Below are 24,201 nucleotides of genomic sequence, written 5' to 3' on the forward strand. Positions count from 1 at the left end.
GCGCCGCAACAGCTCAGTGACTAGCACTGCTGGCTGTGCAGACACATGGATTTGGGCCTGTGTCTGTGGGAGTTTGCACATTCTCCCTGTGGATGCGTGGGTTTCCTCCGGGCGCTCCGGTTTCCTCCCACGCCCCAAAGATGTGCTCTTAGGCTAATCGGTTTTTACCAAATTGACACTATTTCTTCCCTGAATCTGACTGAGTAGGGTCCCATTCGTAGACATGCAGGGTAGAATAGGTGTAGGGTGATGCGGCGGTGCGGGCTCGTTGGGCCGAAGGGCCTGTTTCCCGTGCTGGGTTGTTCTTTGTTCTAACACTACCTCTTTCGTGATAAATGATAGTTTCTAGATCCTCACCTAGGTCAGGCAGTGAGTTCCACACTCCCACCACCTTCTGTGTGAAAAAGTATTTCCTCACATCCCCTGTAAACCACCTGCCCCTTACCTTATATCTACACCCCCTGGTCATTGATCCCTCCACCAAGGGGAAAAGTTTCTTCCTATCTACCCTCTCTATGCCTCTCATAATCATAGATGCTCATCATAGAACCCTACAGTGCAGAAAGAGGCCCTTCGGCCCATCGAGTCTGCACCGAACACAATCCCACCCAGGCCCTACCTCCATATCCCTACATATTATACCCACTAATCCCTCTAACCTACACATCCCTGGACACTAAGGGGCAACTTCTTAGCACGGCCAATCAACCTAACCCACACATCTTTGGACTGTGGAAGGAAACCGGAGCACCGGGAGGATAATTTTAGACATCTCAGCCATATGCCCTCAGCCTCCTCCGCTCCAAGGCGAACAACCCCAGTCTATCCAATCTCTCCTCATAACTAAAACTCTTCAGTCCAGGCAACATCCTGATAAATCTCACCTGCACCCTTTCCAATGGTATCATGTCCTCCTATAATGTAGATTCCAGAACTGCACACAATACTCTAGCTGTGGCCTAACTTACATTTATACAGTTCCAGCATAACCTCCCTACTCTTAAACTCTGTGCCTCAAATAATAAAGGAAAGTGTACCATATGCCTTCTTAACCATTTTATCTACCTGTCCTGTTATCTTAAGGGACTGGTGTACATTCACACCAAGGTTCCTCTGATCCTCGTTGCTTCCCAAGGTTTCCCTTGTCTTGTTTGTCCTGCCCAAATGCATCAACTCACACCTTTCCAGGTTGAATTCGATTTGTCACTGATCCGGCCAGCCTGTCTATATCCTCCTATATTCTAAGGCCAATATTCTTCACTATTTATCACCCTATTAATTTTCATATCATCTGTGAAATTACTGATTCATTTGAAGAACATTCTAAGATGTCATCCCTCCTTAATGCTGTAACTAATTGCCTGATCAACATTGTGACACCCCCCTCCTCTTTTACCTCCTTCCCTGAAGATCATATATCCTGAAATATTAAACCGTTCCCGCCCCTTTCTCCACCCTGTCACTCTCAGCTTGTCTCTGGGGTTCAGCTTTTTTTCCATGTTTGATGCAGGGTCAGGTGGTGAGTGACCCTGCCTGAACCCAGACCGAGTGTCACTGTGCAGGCTTATTGCTAAGCTGGTGCCGCTCAATGACCCCTTCCATCACTTTACTGATGGGATGGTTTGATTTGTCCTGTTTCTCGTGCACTGGACATAACTGAGTAATTTTCACGTTGTCAGATAGATGCCAGTGTTGGAGCTGTACTGGAACAGCTTGGCCAGGGGAGCAGCAAGCTCTGGAGAACAAGTCTCCAGTACCATACAGAGTATTAGCAGGGCCCATTGCCTTTGCACTGTTCAGTGCCTTCAGTTGTTCCTTGCTATCGCGTGGAGTGAATTGAATTGGCTGAAAACTGGCATCAACCTCCGACTGAAGATTATAGCAAAAGCTTCAACCTTGTCTTTTGCACTGACGTGCTGGGCTCCTCCATCACTGAGGATGGGGGTATTTGTGGAGCCTCCTACTCCTGTGAGTTCATAGAATCATAAAACCCTACAGTGCAGGAAGAGGCCCTTCGGCCCATCGAGTCTGCACCGAACACAATCCCACCCAGGCCCCCATATCCCTACATATTATACTCACTAATCCCTCAAACCTACACATCCCTGGACACTAAGGGGCAATTTCTTAGCATGACTAATCAACCTAACCTGGAATAGGAATAGGAATTGGAATAGCCTACCAGCTTTGCTAATTCTCCGAGAATGGCCTGGAGTTTGTGGGAATTGAAGATCACAATCTCCAGGACATTGCTGTGTCTAACCCTGGAGAAAAACCATCAGGATATTAAAAGAAGAATAGATTTCTTGATCATTTTCTCCTAATGTTTCTGTTTACCGGATATAAAAGTATTGAAAATGGTGGGGGAAAGAAAGGCTGTTTCACTGACAGGTCAAACAGTTGGATAATGAACCTTTTTGCTTTCTGGTTGATGTAGGAAGGCAGTGTGTCACAAGGATGGATGTGTTGGGTGACAAATGGCAAGAATGGGAGTGCTTAAAACTGGGAGTGCTTTATGATGAGCTGTTATCATCCTTGTTACACCATTCACCAATGTCAAAATCACCTCACAAACTTACTCATGAATTTAAAACAATTACCAACTGCATTAAAGTAACACTGAAGAAGGTGACCAAGCGTTTTGTCCAATGCCTCAATAATAATGGGTGGAGTAACCTAATCTCAACCTTTGGCTCAGGGTGGGTCCTTGTCACCAGGGTGTGAGAGTTGGTTGGAGCGTCGCATTCACAAGGTGTTGCAGACATCCTGAGTGCAGAATTCGAGGATTTCTGTTGAATATTAAGTAAAGAAATCTCCATTAGGTTTTCCCGATGGTGTTAAGTTTGATTGCACCTCTTAAGAGTTAGAAAATCATGAGTATTACCCGAATCTGTGCAACTGAAAACGGATTCAGCCAGACTGAAGAATTCTTCACCTAGGATGTTCATGTAGTTCAAGTGAGTGGCATGGGTCAAACATTTTGTGGAGTCTTTGAACAGCAGGTCCCTCTCCCCGTATCTACGGGACTGGAAAAGTTGAAATTCCGAGTCGGAGCCAACCCCAAAATGTTCCTGTCAATTGAGAAGGAGACCATTAAGCTGTGTTTCAAAAGACAAAGAACGAAGATGGTAATAGCGCACATGGGCTAATGTGGTGGCTATGGTTTCCATAGATTGTAGCAGGGTTACTCACAGTCAAACCCCTGGCTTTCCATCACTTATCTCAAGCATCCCATCCATTTAAATGCCCTTCTAGTGAAATATCTTGTCCTGATTTCCTAATGATGCCTAAGAAGACCAATAAGCTAAAACCGTGAATAGCAAGGATTATTTGTTCCTCGTGATAGGAGACTCAAAGTCATGAGTTTAAACCCCTTTTCCAGACTAATTTCCAATGCCAATGGAGTGTGGTACATAAGAACATAAGAAATAGGAGCAGGAGCAGGAGTAGGCCTTCGAGCCTGCCCCGCCATTCAGTAAGATCATGGCTGATCTGAAGTGGATCAGTTCCACTTACCCGCCTGCTCCCCATAACCCTTAATTCCCTTGTCTATCAGAAACCTATCTACCTGTGACTTAAATATATTCAGCGAGGTAGCCTCCACCACTTCAATGGGAAGAAAGTTCCAGAGATTCACCACCCTTTGATGAAGAAGTTCCTCCTCAAGTCCGTTCTAAACTGCAGCCCCCCCCCCCCCCAACTTATTTTGAGGCTGTGCCCTCTAGTCCTGCTATCCTTTCTAAGCGGGAAGAATCTCTCTACTTCTACCCTATCCATCCCCTTCATTATCTCGTACGTCTCTATAAGATCCACCCTCAGCCTTCTAAACTCTGAGTACAGACTCAGTCCATTCAATCTCTCTTCATAAGTTAACCCCCTCATCTCCAGTATCAGCCTGGTGAACCTTCTCTGTACTCCCTCCAAGGCCAATATATCCTTGCGCAAATAAGGGGACCAAAACTGCACACAGTACTCCAGTTGCGGCCTCACCGGTGCCCTGTACAGTTGCAGCAAGACCTCCCTGCTTTTATATTCTATCCCCCTCGCTATAAAGGCCAGCATCCCATTCGCCTTCTTGATCACCTGCTGCACCTGCAGACTGGGTTTTTGCGACTCATGCACAAGGACCCCCAGGGCCCTCTGCACTGTAGCATGCTGCAGCTTTTCACCTTTTAAATAGTAATCCCTCCTACTATTATTTCTACCAAAGTGGATAACCTCACATTTGCTAACATTATACTCCATCTACAGAGGGATTACTGCCACTTTTCACTGCCCACCCTTTGTCATCTGGGCTGACTCACTGTAATGGCACAGGAAATTCACTGACATAAATATTTGGCAAATACTTGCCAGAGATGGAGGAATTAAAAGCAATTTTGTAAAACCGAAACTTTATCTGGGAGTGGAGGTAACAGGACAGAATGATCGACTGTTGGAAATACAATCAGGACAGTCTTTTAACACACGGATGACATGCTAGTTTGCCACCCAAGAGGTGACAGTGATGTCCAAAGAACCTAAACAGGACAGTTTTAATAAACAGGTTTAATGGTGTTAACCTTATCACTGTCTCCTTTGCCAAATGATGGAGATTTGGTTTGGTCAATTGGATGTGCTTATATGAACCCATTGCCCAATCTCAAAGTAAGCGTAGTAAGCTGAATCCGCAAATAAAGTAGTCGAATGTGTTGTCAAGAGAAGGATCAAAATTTAACAAAACAGTTGGAAATAGAAGAAAAGGGAAGCATTAGACCAGGCCTGAATATCAGGACTCTCTTGGAGACTGAACCCCGCCCAAAGCCCACACGTGCTCAGAGGGGAGAAAGGCTTTGGAGAAAAGTCTGGAACACCAAGTCAGTGAGAAATCCACCAGAGAAGACTCAGTTTGCTGTGCACGCTCCTGCCTCACCGGGACTCAGACAGCCTCAGTGCCGGATGCCAAAAGCCGAGTTTCAGCTACTACAAGGGAGGTAAGGATTGCTGCTGGAGAGAGAGCTCCAACAGATGACATGGGGCATTGGTGAGCTGATTGCTGCCAGCTCCTTTATGGTGACATCTATCGGCCTTTTGGCTAAGAGGGTAGTAAGGATTGATGTCTTTTGGCTAAGATCTAACATCAGATCGAGCTCAAGACCAGACCCAATGCCTTTTCTTGTCAGTTTGGATCTTGTGCATCTCTTTTATGGGGACCATGAATTGGATTAATTTGAATTGGTTTTTGCAGCAAGCAAGGAGATGTTTTTTAAAATTTGATAAATATGGTGAACTCTGGCAGTAAACGGGAAGGATTTCAGTCAGGATTGCTTATTCAGGAATCATTAATGAGCCAGGTTAGCTGGTCAATCTCAACATTGTTTCTGATGGCTGGAGACCTTGCTGGCTAAGTTATTAGGATATATCTGCCAAACTACCCACAGATAAATCCAACCTACATTGCTTCCCAAGATATACTGACTGATATACTGGAGCCTTGTGAATACAAATGAAGATAGTGTTTAGAACAAACAAAGAACAACACAGCACAGGAAACAGGCCCTTCGGCCCTACAAGCCCACGCCGCCCATTTTAACACTGACTGCCTCTTTCCAATCCTTCTTCTACCTACAACTTTTGTCTACATCTCTTGGATTCCACAATAAAGGGGCGCAAATTTAGAGAATTACATGTGCGCCAGATTAAGGGAGATCCAATTTAGGGACAATTTGTTAACACCAATCAGCCTAAAAGCACGTTTTTGGGGTGTGGGAAGAAACCAGAGCACCCGGAGAAAAACCCACACAAGCACGGGGAGAATGTGCAAACTCCAATAGACACCGACCCAAGTCGGAGATCCGACCCAGGTCCATGTATCTGCACAGCAAACAGTGTTCTTGCAATATAAACAGAAAATGGTGGATAAACTCAAGATTGGGCATTAGGACTAGCTGTATTTCCAGTGTATTCTGTTTTTATTTCCAATTTCCAGCCCCTACAGGTTCTCGAAATCTTGTTATCATTCTTCAGGTCCATCACATGAATGAACATGGACCTTAGTTTAACAATTCTGACACTTTGACAATGCAGCACCCCCTCACGCTCTACAAATTCCTTCTTCAGCTTCTCCTAGCAGGAGGAGGGATCAGCTCAGCTTCAGCAAGGAAAACAGAGGCTCGTGCCATCCACTGCTTCTGGGACTGCCATTTAATTTTGCCTTTGGAAGTGACTCACTGGCCCTGGGGGACACTTGTACCACAAATAATATTAGGGAATTGTCACCAGGGGCTGCATTGTGACTGAGGATGAGATAGCAATTAGGATTTGACTTCACTCCAAAAGGAATTCTTGCTCTCACTCTGTCTGCTCTGTGCAGCAGCAGATCCAAGATGCTGAGCAAGCTGCCTTAACAAACAATGTTAAGGTGGGGCAAAGGGGCAAAGTGACTTATTTCAGCTCAGTATCTTCCCCATCAGCACAAGAAAATTAAGGAATGAAGTTGCACCTGGCTGTACGAGGGTGATGTGTGTTATTACACTGCCACTGGACAACCTGTCTCCTCTCCACATGTGCCGCCTCTCACTGCTGCCCCTTTAACATCTTTGGTTTTTGATTTTGAAACTATTAAACAACACCTCACCAAACCTGAACCCTTCCTTCCCAGCAGTGACAGCAGACTCTCAGGAGAGGGGGGGGGGTCTTTGAGGGGAGGATGGGCTCCGAGGGGAGGGTGGGCTGAGGGGCTCCGAGGGGAGGGGGAGGCTCTGAGAGAAATATGAACCACCAAGAAGACACAGACCTGGGCTTTCATCAGGAAGTCGTAGACCTTGGTGGCAATGACAGATCTGGTCATCACGATATTTGGAGGGATGGGGCCCAAATTGCATTTCTTCCATTCCGTCACTGGGGCACGTTCTCCGCCTGGACACAGCAGCTCAAAGTCACCTGGTGTCCAACCACTGGCCCATTCACTTTTGCCCAGACCTGTTCAGGGGACAGTCAATACAGCTCATGACTACGTTCAAAGTACACAATTTTCTTTAGAAATCTAACAGAACATTATTACAAATCCAAATTGCTATCTGCAGTGAGTGCATTAACAAATTCACTTAAAATGGAACTCAGCAGCACAGTGGAAGGCCATTTAGCCGCTTATGACTGTGTCACTCATTAGTCTCCTTTAGGGAAGGAACTCGGCTGTCCTTACCTAACCTGGCCTACATGTGACTCCAGACCCACACCAAGGTCTCTGACTAATAACTGCCCTCTGAACTGGCTGACCAAGTCACTGAATTGGATGAAACCATTACAAAATAAGTCAAATATTACAAATAATGGATTAATTACCTGACCCCAACCAAGGCACCAGAAATACGAAGCAGCATCCTATCCAGTTAACCTTTAGGTAAGATTTGTACCAAAGTTGGGAGAGCCATTCCACAGACTAGTCCAGCAACAGCCCAAGACAGTCATATATACCAAATCTTATCCTACAGCCAATATCTCAGACTCCTCCTGGGTATGGCCAAAGGTGGCAATTTGGTAACAGAAGATCACAGAATCCCTACAATGCAGAAGGAAGCCATTCGGCCCATCGAGTTTGCACTGACTGTCCAGTCACCTTACCCAGGCCAACCCCTCCCCACCCCTTTGCCCTTAACCCCTCACATTTAATCTACTTGACCTGCACATCTTTGGACAAGAAGGGGCAACTTAGCATGGCCAATCCACCTAACCTGCACATCTTTGTGACCATGGGAGGAAACCGGAGCACCCGGAGGAAACCCATGCAGACACGGGAAGAATGTGCAAACTCCACACAGACAGTGATCCAAGCCGGGAATTGAACCCAGGCCCCTGGTGTTCTGAGACAGCAGTGCCAACCACTGTGTCACTGTGCCGCCCACGGTATATATTTGGAGGGAATGACCTTGGGCGTACTTAACCTGGAATCAAGACTCCATGAGATCTCAAGGAATCAGGTCAAAAATGGAATATGGGCAAGGAAACCCAATGCTCTCCCTCAGCTGACCAATCAGAACTCATCCAAATTGAACACCACTTGAAAGAAGCAGTGATGGTAACAGGACACAGAGTGTACTCTGGGTGGGGGCCTTCAATAGTCATCACCAGGAATGGTTCTGCAGCACCAATACTCAGCTGGCTGGGTCCTCAAGGAGACAGGCTTGGGGCAAGTGTTAAGAGAACCAACACAAGAGAGAAACCTGTTTACCTTGCCCTTAGCAATCTATCTGTGATAGTACATAAAGGCCAGCAGCACAAATACCAGTCTTCAGCCAATTTGATTCCCATCATGTGATATAAAAATGGTTGAAAATGATGTGGATAAGACAAAAGTACAAAACGTGGCAACATACCACCTGTAATACTGTTCTGAAGATTGGTACTCCGAAAATAGCTATGGCCCTAGCCTATCTGTTTCAAAATGGATACAACAATGGCATCTGCTCAAAAAGTTTAGGAAGTTTGCAGGGTAAATCCTGCAAACAGGATTCTGTTTCCATAAACAGAAAGACAAATCCAATCTAATAACAATACTGCATAGTCTTCATCAGTAGCAAAGTGATAGATGGTGTTGTAGACAATGCTATCATCAATGCTTACTCTGCAACACACTACTCACTGATGCTCAGTTTGGGTTCTGCCAGCGTCACACAGCTCCTGACCTCATTACAGCCTTGGTCCAAAGATGGACAAAAGAGCTGAATTCCAGAGGTGATGTGTGAGCGACAGCCCTTGACATCAAGGCAGCATCTGACCAAGCGTGTATCAAGGAGCCCGAGGAAAACGAGTCAGTGGGGATCAGGGGGAAACTCTCTGCTGGTTAGTGTCCAACCGAGCGCAAAGGAAAATTGCTTGTAGATGTTACAGATCATCTCAGCTCCAGGACATCACTGCAGGAGTCCCTCAGGGATGTCCTAGGCATAACCATCTTCAGCTGCTTCATCAAAGGCCTACTTTCCAGTATCCTCAGTAACTGAAACAGTCCGATCCACATGGAGCAGGACCCAGACAATACTCAGGTTTAGGCTGGCAAGTAACATTTGTGCCACACAAATGCCAGGCAATGACCATCACCAATAAGAGACACTCTAACTATGTGAGTTGACATTCAATGGTGTTACCATCACTGAATCTCCCACTGTCAACATCCTTGGGTTTACCATTGACCAAAAACTTGACTGGACTCACCACATGAAAAGTCTGACAACACCAGGTTTTAGTCCAACCGATTTATTTGATAGTAAACTCACAAGCTTTCGAGGGGACTGCCTCTTCGTCAGGTGAATGGCGAACTCTCGGTTGGACTAAAACCTGGTGTTGTCAGACTTTTTACTGTGTTTACATCAGTCCAACGCCGGCACATCCACGTCCTCACCACATGAACACAGTGGCTACAAGAGCAGGTCAGAGGCTAGGGATACTGCGGCAAGTAACTCATCTCCTGACTCCCCAAAGCCTATCCACCATTGACAAAGCACAAGTCAGGAGTGTGATGGAATAGTTGCCTGGATGGGTGCAGCTCCAACAACAGTCAAGAAGCTCAACACCATCCAGGACAAAGCAGCCTGTTTGATTGGCACCATATCTACAAACATTCAATCCCTCCACCACCGACACTCAGTAGCAGCAGTGTGTACTATCTACAAGATGCACTGCAGCATTTCACCAAAGGTTCTCAGACAGCACCTTCCAAACACAAGACCACTTCCATCTAGAAGGACAAGGGCAGCAGATACATGGGAACACCACCATCTGCAAGTTCCCCTCCAAGACACTTACCATCCTCACTTGGAAATATATCGGCCGTTCCTTCACAGTTGCTGGGTCAAAATCCTGGAATTCCCTCCCTGATGGCATTGTGGGTCAACCCACAGAACATGGACTGCAGCAATTCAAGAAGGCAGCTCACCATCACCTTCTCAAGGACAACTAGGGATGGGCAATAAATGCTGCTCATGTCCCACAAATGAATAAAATAAAAAATAAAAGTCAAGCACAGACCATCTCCAACAGGAGTACCTCGCCCCTTGACAACCATACATATGTTTGATTGCATCATAGAACATAGAACAGCACAGTACAGGCCCTTCAGCCCTCAATGTTGTGCTGAGCTATGTCCGAAATCAAGATCGAACTATCCCACTCCCTATCATTCTGGAGTGCTCCATGTGCCTATCCAATAACCGCCTGAAAGTTCCTAAAGTGTCCGACTCCACTATCACAGCAGGCAGTGCATTCCACACCCCAACCACTCTCTGAGTGAAGAATCTACCTCGGACATCCCTCCTATATCTCCCACCATGAACCTTATAGTTACGCTCCCTAGTAACAGCTACATCCACCCGAGGAAATAGTCTCTGAACGTCCACTCTATCTAAACCCCTCATCATCTCATAAACCTCTGTTAAATCGCCTCTCATTCTCCTTCACTCTAAAGAGAAAAGCCCCAGCTCCCTCAACCTTTCCTCATAAGACCTATCCTCCAAACCAGGCAGCATCCTGGTAAATCTCCTCTGCACTCTCTCCAATGCTTCCACATCCTTCTTATAGTGAGGTGACCAGAACTGCACACAATATTCCAAATGTGGTCTCACCAAGGTCCTGTACAGTTGCAGCATAACCCCATGGCTCTTAAACTCAAACCCCCTGTTAATAAACGCTAACACACTATAGGCCTTCTTTACAGCTCTATCCACTTGAGTGGCAACCTTCAGAGATCTGTGAATATGAACCCCAAGATCTCTCTGTTCCTCCACGTTCCTCAGAACCCTGCCATTGACCCTGTAATCCACATTCAAGTTTGTCCTACCAAAATGAATCATCTCACACTTATCAGGGTTAAACTCCATCTGGCATTTTTCGGCCCAGCTCTGCATCCTACCAATGTCTCTTTGCAGCCTACAAGAGCTCTCCACCTCATCCACTACTCCACCAATCTTGGTGTCATCAGTAAATTTACTGACCCACCCTACAGCCCTCTCCTCCAAATCACTGATAAAAATCACGAACAGCAGAGGACCCAGCACTGATCCCTGTGGTAACTGGTCTCCAGTCTGAAAATTTTCCCTCCACCACCACTCTCTGTCTTCTATGAGACATGATGTGGGTATGCCGGCGTTGGACTGGCGTAAACACAGTAAAAAGTCTGACAACACCAGGTTTTAATCCAACCGAATGAACATCGCTCGACAATCACCAGGCAAGACTGTTCCCTTCCTGTTGGCAAACACTTCAGTGGTCACGGGCATTCAGCCTGTGACCTTTGGGTAAGCATTCTCCAAGGCGGCCTTCACGACACACGACAGCGCAGAGTCGCTGAACAGAGACTGATAGCCAAGTTCCGCACACATGAGGACGGTCTCAACAGGGATCTTGGGTTCATGTCGCACTATCTGTAACCCCTGTGACTTGCCTGGGTTCGCAAAACCTCACTTACTGTACTGTCTGGAGACAATACACATCTCTTTAACCTGTGATCAGTGCTCCTTCCACTCACATTGTCAACCACTTCAGGTCTTGAACAGCAGGTTAGGTGTAAGGATTCGCATTCTAATCAGTAATCTCTAAACAGTCTGTGCTTTATATGCTCTGTCTGAGGCCAGAACTCTCCATTCACCTGACGAAGGGACTAACCCCGAAAGCTTGTGGTTCTATGAGACAGCCAGTTACTTATCCAATCGGCCAAATTTCCCTCTATCCCACACATCCTTACTTTCTTCATGTGTCGACCATGTGGAACCTTATGAAACGCCTTACTAAAATCCATGTATATGACATCAACTGCTCTACCTTCATCCACACATAGTTACTTCCTCAAAGAATTCAATCAAATTTGTGAGGCAACACTTATCCTTCACGAATCCTTGTTGATTATCCCGGATTAAGCTGCATCTTTCTAAATGGTCATAAATCCTATTCCTCAGGACCTTTTCCATTAACTTACCGACCACCGAAGTAAGACTGACCGGTCTATAATTACCAGGGTCATTCCTATTTCCTTTCTTGAACAGAGTGACAACATTTGCCATTCTCCAGTCCTCTGGCACTATCCCCGTGGACAGTGAGGACCCAAAGATCAAAGCCAAAGGCTCTGCAATCTCCTCCCTTGCCTCCCAAAGAATCCTAGGATATATCCCATCTGGCCCAGGGGACTTATCAACCTAAGGTTTTTCAAAATTGCTAATACATCCTCCCTCAGAACATCTACCTCCTCCATCCTATCAGCCTGCATCACACACTCATCCTCAAAAACATGGCCCCTCTCCTTGATGAACATTGAAGAAAAGTATTCATTCATCGCCTCTTCATCACTGTCACTGAATCTCCCACCATCAACATCCTGGGGGTTACCATTGATCAGAAACTGAACTGGACTAGCCATATAATTACTGTGGCTACAAGAGCAATGGCTGGGAGTTCTGCAGCAAGTAACAAACTTCCTGACTCCCCAAAGACTACCCACCACCTACAAGGCACAAGTCAGGAGTGTGATGGAATAGTCTCCATTTTCCTGGATGAGCACAATGGACATCACGTGGACTGCAGCGGGTCAAGAAACACAGAATTGTTACAGTGCAGAAGGAGGCCCTTCAGCCCATCCTGTCTGCCCCGGCTCTCCAAACAGGGCGGCACGGTAGCACAGTGGTTCGCACTGCTGCTTCACAGCTCCAGGGTCCTGGGTTCGATTTCCGGCTTGGGTCACCGTCTGTGTGGAGTTTGCACATTCTCCTCGTGTCTGCGTGGCTTTCCTTCGGGTGCTCCGGTTTCCTCCAAAGATGTGCGGGTTAGGTTGATTGGCTGTGCTAAGAAATTGCCCCTTAGTGTCCAGGGATGTGTAGGTTAGAGGGATTAGTGGGTATAATATGTAGGGATATGGGGGTAGGACCTGGGCGGGATTGTGTTCGGTGCAGACTCGATGGGCCGAAGGGCCTCTTTCTGCACTGTAGGGTTCTATGGTTCTAACAAGCAGTTCCCTTAGCACCATTCTCCTGCTTTTGTCCCATAAGCCTACACATGCTTCCTTTTCAGATTACTGTCTAAACCCTTTTTGAATGCTTCAATTGAAGCTGCCTCCACCATACTCCCTGGCAGTGCATTCCAGGCCTGAACCACTCACTGTGTGAAAATATTCCTCCTCATATTACTTCTGCCAATTATTTTAAATCAGTGCCCTCACATTCTCAATATTCTCACAAGTGGGAACAGTTTCTCCCTATCTATTCTGTCCAGCACATCATAATTTTGAATCCCTCAACCAATTATTCTCTCAGCTTTTTTTTCTCCAAGAAAAACAGTCCCAACTTCTCCAATCTATTTTCATAACATTAAATTTCTACAGTGCAGGAGGAGACCATTCAGCCCATTGAGTCTGTATCAACTCTCCGAAAGAGCATCTTAACCAGGTCCACCCCTCCGCCCTATCCCCACACATCTACCATCCACCTAATCTACAAATCTTGGGACACTAAGGGGCAATTTGGCATGGCCAACCCACTTAACCTACACATCTTTGGACTGTGGGAGGAAACCCACACAGACAAGGGAAGAATGTGCAAACTCCACACAGACAGTGACCCAGGGCCAGAATTAAACCTGGGTGCCTGGTGCTGTGTGCCACTGTGCCACCCTCATTCCTGGAACAACTTTTGTGAATCTTCTCTGCACTCTCTTAAATGCCTTCACATCCTTCCTAAAGTGCAGAGTCCAGGACTGAAATCAGTGCTCCAGCCAAGGCCAAACAAGGAGTCTTATACAGATACATATCAGTGTCTTAGAATGCAGCTTACCACCACCTTCTCAAGAATAACTAAGGTGGTTCAATAATGAAATCGGACACTTTAGGAACTTTCAAGTGGTTATTAGATAGGCACATGGAACACACCATGATAGGGAGTGGATAGCTTGATCTTGGGATTGGACATAACTCAGCACAACATTGAGGGCCGAAGGGCCTGCACTGTGCTGTAATGTTCTATGTTCTAATAAATGCTGACTTCACCAGCAACACTCATGAAGGAATTCCATGAAGGGATAGAGCTATGCAATAGGTATCATTCCCCAGCCTTTCCCCAAAGTACTATTGACCCATCACCCTTCCAGGCAGTGTATTCCAGACTATAACAATCATTTGTGTGAAGAAATGTTCAGTTTGCTCATCTCTCCTCTGGTTACAGAAAGAGAAAATTAAACATCTCACTGTCTTAGATCTCAATATTGTTAATTTGCCCTTTATTGGTCACATCAAACCCACCCGTACCATAAGTATAGGAGCACAAATCTTCATCTGCTTCCAAATAATTCACAGTGGAGATATTCTTTAACCGCAGAATATCACAAACTTACTCTCTATGTTTTCCATTAAGTTGTGATGCTCGAGAAAGGCAACATCTCCAAGACTTTTCCCACTGGGATTCCCAACTAAACATCTGGAAAATGAGCACAACAGTCATGGAGCAAGAGAAATGATTTTCCTTCTGAATTTTGGTAATACAAATACAGTTTTTTTAAACCCAGTTCTTTTTCAGCCCGGTGATAAAATGTTCCGTGTGATTGCTCACACCCGCACTGGGAGTTTGTAACATCACCAGCATTGATGCTCAGTGTCTCACTCCTGGCACACTGGCAAATCTGAGGTTAATGTCACAGTGAAGGCCAGAGGTACCGTGTGCAGGGAGCCAGAGAGGCTGGAAAGCCCCAGTGACAGAATTAACTTTGTTCCAGGATTCCAGGTCAATTTAACTCCCAACTTCCATGCCAGACAGCTGGTGGAAATAACTGGGGCAGCACGGTGGCACAACGGTTAGCACTGCTGCCTCACAGCGCCGGAGACCTGGGTTCGATTCCTGGCTTGAATCGCTGTCTTTTTGGAGTTTGCACATTCTCCCACGTTCCTCCGGGTGGTCAGGTTTCCTCCCACAGTCCGAAAGACGTGCTGGAAGAGGCGCTGGAGTGTGGTGACTGGGAGCTTTTCACATTGACTTCATTGCGTTGTTAACGTAAACCTACTTGTGACAATAATAAATAAACTTTAACTGTCAGATTTTGGTATTCCAATTTAGGATTTATCCACCAGTGAGGCAACAGGCCTTTGGATATATGAATAGACACAATAACAACTTATATTTATATAGCACCTTTAACATAACAAAACCTCCCATGATGCTTCATAGAAGCATTAAACAAAATATGACACTGAGCCGCTTAAGGAGATATTAGATCAGATGACCAAAATAGGTTTTAAGGAGTGGTTAAAGTAGAAAAGTGAGGTAGAGAGTTTTAGGGAAGGTATTCAAGAGCTTGAGGCTGAGGCAACTGAAGGCACAACACAAAAAAATTAAAATTGGGGATGCAGAAGAGGATTGGAGGAGAGTACTTGTCTCAGAGGTTTGTGAGGACAGATTGCAGGATTGGGAAGAGACAAGCATATGGAGGGATCTGAAACAAGAACGAGAATTTTAAAATGAAGATATTGCTTTCTGGGACCAGTGAGCAGAGGGTAATGGGACTTGGTGCAAGTGAAGAGACAGAGTTTTGGACGAGTTTACAGATGGTAGAGTGTGGGCGAGCAGCCAGGAATGTGTTGGAGTAGACAAGTCTGGAGAGAACAATGGCATGGATGAGGGTTTGCACTGAGATGGGCAAAGTCAAGCAATATTAAAGAGGTGGTCTTAATGATGGCACAAAAATGAGATCATCAGCTCATCTCAGGATGAGATGAGTTTCCACCAAGGTCCAAGATGAAGATTGATAGATGCTATGAAGTAGGGTATCAAGTAATATGGAGAAAAATGGGTCAATAGATCTTAATGGCAGAACAGATTCAAAAGGCTGAATGGCCTCCTCCTATGGTTTCTCAATTGGCATTTCCTGAGGACTGTTTGCGATGCTCCAGTCTGCTTCCACTAGCTCCAATAACATACTATCCTTGGGCTTCATCAGATCAAATCTAACTTTGGAATCGCTGTGAAAGTCAGAGTTTCATTTTAATTTGAACTCTTAGTCTCACTCCTCTTCTGTAGTTCTTTATGAATATGCTAGTTAGGAGCGAGAGTAAGCCTCTTGGCACCTTGAGCCCACTCTGCTATTCAGTATCATGATGTGGGTATGCCGGTGGCTGAACTGATTTCAGCTTCAACTCCACGTTCCCGCCCATCCCCAATAATCTTTCACCCCTTTGTTTATCAAGCATCTATCCAGCTCTGTCTTAAAAATATTCAAAGTCTCTGCTTCCGCTGCCTTTTGAGGGAGAGTTCCAGAGACTCACAACCCTCAGAGAAACAAATTCTCCCTATCTCCATCTTAAACAAGTGACCCCTTATTTTTGAACGGTGACTTCTTGTTCTAGCTTCTCCCACAAGAGGGAACATCCTCTCCACACCCACCCTGTCAAGACCCCTCAAGATCTTATGGCCACCCCTCCAGCCATGAGAATCAGAGCAGGTGAGGGGTGGACAATGGAGAGGTCCGTTGACCTCAGGGTTTTACAGTTTCAGGACGAGCGAGGCTGTAAAATCCCAGCCTATATGTTTCAATCAAGTCACCTCTTACTCGTCTAAACTCCGGTGGATACAAGTCTAGCCTGTCCAATCTTTCACATTTACCTCCTTCCTCAAATAAGGAGAGCAATACTGTACCCGATATTCCAGGGCTGTGATTCCATGAATGCTAGCATCCTTTCAGTACCTTACCTATTCACATGTAAACTAAAATCAATGGTCAAGTGGGGTTCAGAAATTGGGGAGCCAGAGATTAACATAGAGATATAAAAAAAAAAGGAGCAGGAGGAGGCCACTCAGCCCTTCAAGCCTGCTCCGCCATTCATTATGATTGTGGCTGATCATCCAACTCAGGGATAGCCTGATCCCACCTTCCCCCTCATCCTTTGATCTCTTTCACCTGAAGTGTTATATCTAACTGCTTCTTGAAAACAATACAATGTTTTGTTCTCGACTGCTTTCTGTGATAGTGAATTCCACAGCCTTACTACTCTCTGGGTGAAGAAATTTCTCCTTGTCTCTGTCCTAAACAGTCTAACCTGTATCCTCATACTATGACCCCTGGTTCTGGACACTCTAACCATCGGGAACACCGTACTTGCATCTATCCTGTTAATCCCATTAGAATTTTATAGGTTTCTATGAGATTGCCCCTCATTCCTCCAATGAATATAATCCTAACCGACCCAATCTCTCCTCAAACATCAGTCCCACCATCCCAGGACTCAGCTTGTTAAACCTCTCTGCATTCCCTCTAGAGCAAGAACATCCTTCCTCAGATAAGACCAAAACTGTGCATTGAATTGCAGATTGAATCTTTAAGGTAAAGTTGCCATAGTCCCAGATGACCATGGGCTGCTCATCCCTTTGAGGGGGGAGCTTTTTGTGGAGCTTTAACCTGAGGGTCAGCACACCTCAGGCTATCTAGCAGTGCTGGCCTCCCTCACCCATTTCCATCTCCAGGTGTATTCTTATGAGTAAGGTTAAGAAGGTGGGGCCTTCATGAATAACCTCAGCTGGTATGGGAATTGAACCCACACTGTTATCATCGCTAACCAGCCGTCCAGCCAACTGAGCTAACCAACTAGTTCCCACCCAATGTCCACTGTAGAGTAGGCACAGTGGGAGTTACTGAAACTGTTCTTGATTGAGAACTCTGATAAACCTTTTCTCCTCCCTAAGAAGGGAGGCTGATGCCAGTAGCAACCCCCAAACTGTTGTTCCAGCTACAACTGGGACACACAGGGATCGGACCAGGACTTCTCCATGCTGAGTTATTATTTACTTAAGTGAATGGGCAGAAAAGGAGACAGAAGGAAGACTTGCATTTTTATAATGCCTTTCACAATCTCAAAACATCCCAACATGCTTCACAGCAGAAACAAAGCAGATAAACATTATCAGTTTCCATGGTGTAACACTTACCGCAAGGCGCCCATGTTGCCATAGTAAAGTTCATCATGGTTTGCTGCACACCTCTGATTAAATGGTTTAGACCTAATATGCTCCCTTCCAATGCAGACTTTACAAAGTTTGCCTTTAGCATTCATTCCGGGCATACAGCCTTTGCGGAAGTAATTTGTATACGCTGGAAATCAATGGGAGAAAAAGAGATGAACTTATCATACAAAGGGATGGAATTTCCATTCCCTCTGCAGAGCCAAAATCATAGTATCCTATAGTGCAGAAGGAGGCCATTCAGTCTATGCTGACCACAACCCCATCCAGGCCCTATCCCCACAACCCCATGCATTTACCCTGGCTAGTCCCCCTAAAACTATGGGTAATTTAGCACGGCCAATCCACCTAACTCACTCAGCTTTGAATTGTGGGGTGAAACCAGAGCACCTGGAGGGAACCCACGCAGACACGGGGAGAATATGCAAACTCCACACAGACAGTCACCTAAGCCAGGAATTGAACCCGGGTCCGTGGCACAGTGCCTCAGCGAAAGCTGAACTGAAAGAGTGGAGGGTGTGATCTGGATCCAGAAGTGCTGGCCTCCCTCACCCATCTCCACTTCCAGGTGTATTCTGCAGTGCATGCAAGCGGCTGGTTGGCAACCTAACACACTGTATGGAGTTACAGCGATAGGGCAGAGGGTGGGCCTGGTTAAGACGCTCTGTCAGAGGCTTGATGGGCCGAGTGGCCTTCTCCTGCATTGTAGGAATTCTATGATTCTACGTCCCTCATAAATACCAAATCAAAATAACTATTTAATATCTGTGGTATTATTCTCTCTATCCCCCTCCCAGCCATTCATTTATTATTAACAAGAAAATATTTTACTATTTTGTTTCATTTTCCTTGATAATTTAGTTTTATTGCTCCACTTTGCCTTCCTAATTGTGCTTCCAACTTCCTTCCTAATCTATTTATATATGCTCTTATCATGCAGTCACTTGCCAAGTACTTAATCCAAGCCTGGATTGTTCCCTTCTGGCTTGACTTATCCGTTGAAGATCTCTTTCAGTCCCAGAGTGCCCACTGTGGCTCGCAAGACTTCAGAAGTATTGGCCCTCTGGGTAAACTGGCAAGGGCCAACATTTCAAATAGTGGACACACGGGAACACCTGGAGGTTCCCCTCTGTTAGGTCATGGCACTTCTGATTTCATCAGAACATAAGAAATAGGAGCAGGAGTAGGCCATCTAGCCCTTCGAGCCTGCCCTGCCATTCAATAAGATCATGGCTGATCTGAAGTGGATCAGTTCCACTTACCCGCCTGCTCTCCATAACCCTTAATTTCCTCGTCTATCAGAAATTTATCTACCCGTGACTTAAACATATTCAACGAGGTAGCCTCCACCGCTTCAACGGGCAGAGAATTCCAGAGATTCACCACCCTCTGAGAGAAGAAGTTCCTCCTCAACTCTGTTCTAAACTGACCCCCCCCACCCCCCACCTTATTTTGAGGCTGTGCCCTTTAGTTCTGGTTTCCTTTCTAAGTGGAAGAGATTTCATCAAGAGATTGTAGACTTTATTAGGAACAAAAGATATTTATCAATAAGAAATTGCAGCTCTAGACTGCCCTGGAATCATGCTCGATCTTTATGGTGTTACCTACATGGCTGATAGATGGTTCTTCCCAAGAGAGGACACCACCCTCTGAGGTCATCACTCACTCAGTTCCCATTTGACTCTCAGATCAAATGATCCACTTCTGTTTTATAGAGACAGACACCACATACACAACACCCCCCTAGTCACTCGCCATCCTGACTTGGAAATACATCGCCATTCCTTCACTGTTGTTGGGTCAAAATCCTAGAACTCCCTCTCTAACAGCTAGGGAGGCGTACCTACACCACATACATGGCAGCGTTTCAAGAAGGCACTTCATCACAGCCTTCTCAAGGGCAATTACAGATGGGCAATATTTGCTGTCCTGCCAGCGATGCCCATATCCCACGGAGGAATAATATTTAAAAATTCAAACTGCCATCCTTAATTGGAAGTGAGCCTGGAGGTGAGCAATTAGGAGGCTGCCTCCAGTAATATTGTGTAGTTGCTGTGGGGTCCCCAACGCATCCAGATATTAGAGATCTGAAGCCCACAGGGAAATTCTGTCCTTCCTCACTCAACTGATTAATGTTCAGACAACCTTTCTCTCCTTCTCGTCTTTTATACATTTTTATGAATGAAATAAATAAAACTGTACGAAGGAGCTGCTTACAGAGATATCTTCGAGACTAATCATTAATCCCTGAAGACTCCAGGACAAATATTAAGTAAGGCTCATGTTTATGGTGGAACTGATGCATCCAATATTTGAACCTGTCTCTCTCTTGCTCTGTCTCACACACACAGGCTTAGTGCTGGATCCCTCTTACCTTTATTGATGTTGCAGATGTCAGTGGTGTTTTGGTCAGATCTGATGGTGTATTTTGTTAAGAGAAGCCACCCTGCTGGACTGTACATGTGGCCGTGGCAGCTTCGCCTTCCCACTAGATTAAATAGTTTCTCGCTCCGAGAAGTCTTCTTCACCACAGCAACAGCATAGACCGGAGGCAGAACTGGGGACAGGATCACAAGGTGTGGCACGTAGGTAAATGGAGTACGGTAACTTCAAGAAAGCCACAGCATTCCTATCGCCTACACCATACCCACTTATCATGAGGAGTCACTCATATCAGGCAAATACAGCGAGCAAGTTTCCAACATTATCAGGTTCAATTACATTGGTGTTGAAACACACTGGGGGGGACAATCATACCAGCTCATCATGCTGATCAATGGGTATGGCAAGCCAGTAAGATCCTGCAAGTGGCAAAAAAATGGGTTTGTACCCGGTTTCTCACCTCTCGCAATGTTACTGGCTCTGTTCTGCCAGGGTAATCAGTGGGCTTATTTAAATATTAATTTGCTTATTTTCAGATCAGTGTACACAATACACTGGAAGATCAGGACACTGCACAATGTTGCCCTTAGAGCCAGCAGCCAGCTTCTCAGTATGAATAGGCCCCGCCCACTCCCCCTACTGGCGAGAATCACACTTTGTCTAATTTCTTTTTCTAAGTGCCATATGACTGTGTCTGGGAGCTCACCCAAAGATGGGTGCGATTCTCTTCTGTTTTCAAGATCTTTCGGCAACTTTTTTAGTAGGATCACCCCCATTAAGCCTGTTCTGCCATTCAAGTGGCTGCTCACACCTAGTTAAAGTGTGATCACCTCAGTGATGTGTCTGTCATTAACTACGTTGGTGATTGCCGCAACTTGCAACTGGCAATATTCCCTCCCGCACTCGCTCCACTGTTAATGTAAGGAGAGGACTTTCAGATCACACCCCAAATCCTTGGATACTCATTACAAAATTCCTGGAAACCCCCCCCCCACGGGTCAGGCAGCATCAGGAGTGGCAGGAATAGAGTTAACGTTTCAGGTCAAAGACATTCCATCAGATGTCTCCGTATTTCTCTCTCTGCACAGATGCTGCCAGAACTGTTGGATATTCCAAGCATTTTCTGCTTTTACCTTGGATTTCCAACACCCGCAGAATCTAACTTTTCATAGAGTTATAGAGTTCTACAGCATAAAGAGAGGCCCTTCGGCCCATCTTTTGTTCTATTTTTCTTCAGGTGGTTATGAGCACTGTACCTTCTGCCTCAAAGTGTGTCTCTCCGTTATTCCCATTCGCTGTTGCACATTTTTCCCCTGGAACACAGAACAAATAACATCCAGCTGGAAGATTTACACGCGGTTTACAATGTTGGTGTCGTGTGTGACTTGAAGGTGCTTTGTGTGAGAATGTGCTTGTGAATACATGTCACATTGGATAAGTCTTGCATGATAATTACTATCATTGAGTGAGCCATATGTGGGGCACAAAGGGTATATTTACCCAGTACTGGGGTCGGGTTGTCCCCTTTAGATACACTGCTGGAAGTTTCATCATTTGATCTCCAGTCAAACAGTTTTTTACCCACCAGCATTTATTGTAACTAGTAAAGAAACAAGAAGATGGAAAAACATTTTTTTTTTGCCCCCAATGGTTTTCCTCCTGGAACACTCTCAGCCTTGTCCTGGAGTCTACTCTTTATTGGGAGAGACTCGATGACAATTCGGAAGGGATGGTAACTTGGGGGAGTTCAGGATGTATCACAGCCCCTGCTCCTGCAAGAAGCTACAAAAGATCGTGAACAAAGCCCACTGCATTACACAAACCAGCCTGGGTGTGATTGTGGTCAGTAGAGGCTTGATGGGCCAAATGGCCTCCTTCTGTACTGTAGGGATTCTATCATACAGTACGCACTTGGCTCCCTATCTGAAATGACATTGATACCAAAGCCTGAACCTTAACTGAGGCTCTGCTTTGGATTCAGTGCCTTGATATTGGAATTCTTCTGTCATATTTCTGGAAGGGAAAATGCATCACAGGAATCTTGGACTAAAAGTGTGCAATCTGTGTTGCACCTAACCTGTGCCATTGGATATTGCTCCTGAATGCAAGTCACATTCTCTTCTCCATTACAACCACCTTCAACTCAATCATTACAAATGTCCATCAAAACTAATGTAAGTACCAAAGTGACTGAGTTACATACCGTAATATTCAGTCACCACAGGGACAAGACCACAGTTCCCAGCGATGTAAGCATGAGTTGCATCAAGGGAGGCTGCATCCACCTCATCCCTCTTCAACAAGATAAAGAAATTCTTTCGTTAGGCTCTGAGCTCCAAGATTACAGGAAAGATTAAATCTGACAGCAAAATCCTCTCCCTCGCATACAGAGGATTCAACTTCCGAAACCGAAACGATTACAAAAGCAAAACACTGCAGAAGCTGAAAATCTGAAATTAAAACAGAAAATGCAGGAAGTGCTCAGCAGGTCTGGCAGCATGTGTAGAGACAAACAGACCATTCATCAGAAACACACCCTCTATTCTGAGATGGATTTCTGAATGAGGAAGTGAAGATAGAAACCTCAGATCACTGGGATGCCTAAAAGGAGACACAGAGGATTTGTTCTGATGGGTGACCAACACCAGGCCAAATTACCTCATCTCCATCAACATCATCTTAGTACAACTATAATATTTTACAAGGTGTAAACGAATGGCAATATCTGTTACCCTGCTTAGAAATGTTTGGCAAAAAATATATTTCATTTTCTACCTAAAGCCAATATTTATCCATTCACTCCTAAAGGAGCATCCTGAACTTGTGATTCTGTAGGCAGTTCCTCATTTTGGAACACACTTACATGCATTCTGTCTCATGTTGTGTGTACAGTTATGTGGGCACTGTCCCATTTTGGGATACATTTGTGCGGATACTGCCCTATGTTAGAACATAGAGCATAGAACGTTACAGCACAGTACAGGCCCAGTTATGGATACAGTTCTGTGATACTGCCCTATGTTATGTGTACAGTTATATGGATACTGTCCCATGTTGTGGGTACAGTTATGTGGGCACAGTTCCATGTTGTGGGTACAGTTATGTGGGCACTGTCCCATGTTAAGCGTAAGTTATGTGAATACTACACTATGTTGTGGGTACAGTTATGTGGTACTGTCCCATGTTGAGGGTAAATTATGGGATACTACCCTATGTTGTGTGTACAGTTATGCAGTTCCTGCTCCATATTATGTATACAGTTCTGTGGGCACTGTCCCATGTTATGGGTACAGTTATGTGGATACTGCCCTATGTTGTGAGTACAGTTATGTTCATACTGTCCATGTTGTGTGTACAGTTACGTGGGTACTGCCCCTTGTAATGGGTACAGTTATGTGGATACTGTCCAAGTTGTGTACAGAATATGTGGGCAAAAAACTGGAGTGGGCATTTGGTTCACTGAGTTGACGCCACCATTTTGTCAGCCATGGCAACTTTTTATCCTCTTAATTCCCATTCTCTGTTCTTTCTCTATATCATTCAATACTCATGCTCTTCAAGGAAGCATATCTATGCCAACCAACATGGACAATTTTTTAATTCCTTTACAATCTGGGCATCGCTGGAGGGCATTTTAAGAGTCAACCACATTGCAAGGGTCCTTGGAGTCACCCGTAGGCCAAACCAGATAACGACAACAGATTTCCTCCCCTAAAGGACATCAGTGAATCAGATAGGTTCATGGTCATCATTACACTTATAATTCCAGAATGATGTTGAATCCAAATTTCACAGTCGGACTCAGGTCCCCAAAGCATTACTCTGGGTCTTTGGATTTTTAGTCCAGTGACAATACCATTTTGCC

At 45.4% G+C, this 24,201-nt stretch overlaps 1 protein-coding gene across 1 annotated transcript in view; it reads right to left on the reverse strand.

The window, feature by feature from the left end:
- Nucleotides 1–2,546: 2,546 nt before the first annotated feature.
- Nucleotides 2,547–24,201, reverse strand: part of sxph (saxiphilin) — an 82,419-nt gene continuing 60,764 nt past the window's right edge. Inside the window, exons 10-17 of the mRNA XM_080208774.1 lie at nt 22,540–22,630; nt 21,593–21,649; nt 20,329–20,511; nt 17,922–18,084; nt 14,344–14,426; nt 6,776–6,960; nt 2,885–3,071; nt 2,547–2,789 (exon numbers count right to left, since the gene is read on the reverse strand). Of these exons, the coding sequence (XP_080064900.1) occupies nt 2,746–2,789; nt 2,885–3,071; nt 6,776–6,960; nt 14,344–14,426; nt 17,922–18,084; nt 20,329–20,511; nt 21,593–21,649; nt 22,540–22,630 (993 nt within the window). The 3' untranslated portion in view covers nt 2,547–2,745. The remainder of the gene's footprint in view (nt 2,790–2,884; nt 3,072–6,775; nt 6,961–14,343; nt 14,427–17,921; nt 18,085–20,328; nt 20,512–21,592; nt 21,650–22,539; nt 22,631–24,201) is intronic.

Source organism: Carcharhinus amblyrhynchos, chromosome 20 (genome assembly GCF_965287045.1).
Source record: "Carcharhinus amblyrhynchos chromosome 20, sCarAmb.v2.hapA, whole genome shotgun sequence".
NCBI lineage: Eukaryota > Metazoa > Chordata > Chondrichthyes > Carcharhiniformes > Carcharhinidae > Carcharhinus > Carcharhinus amblyrhynchos.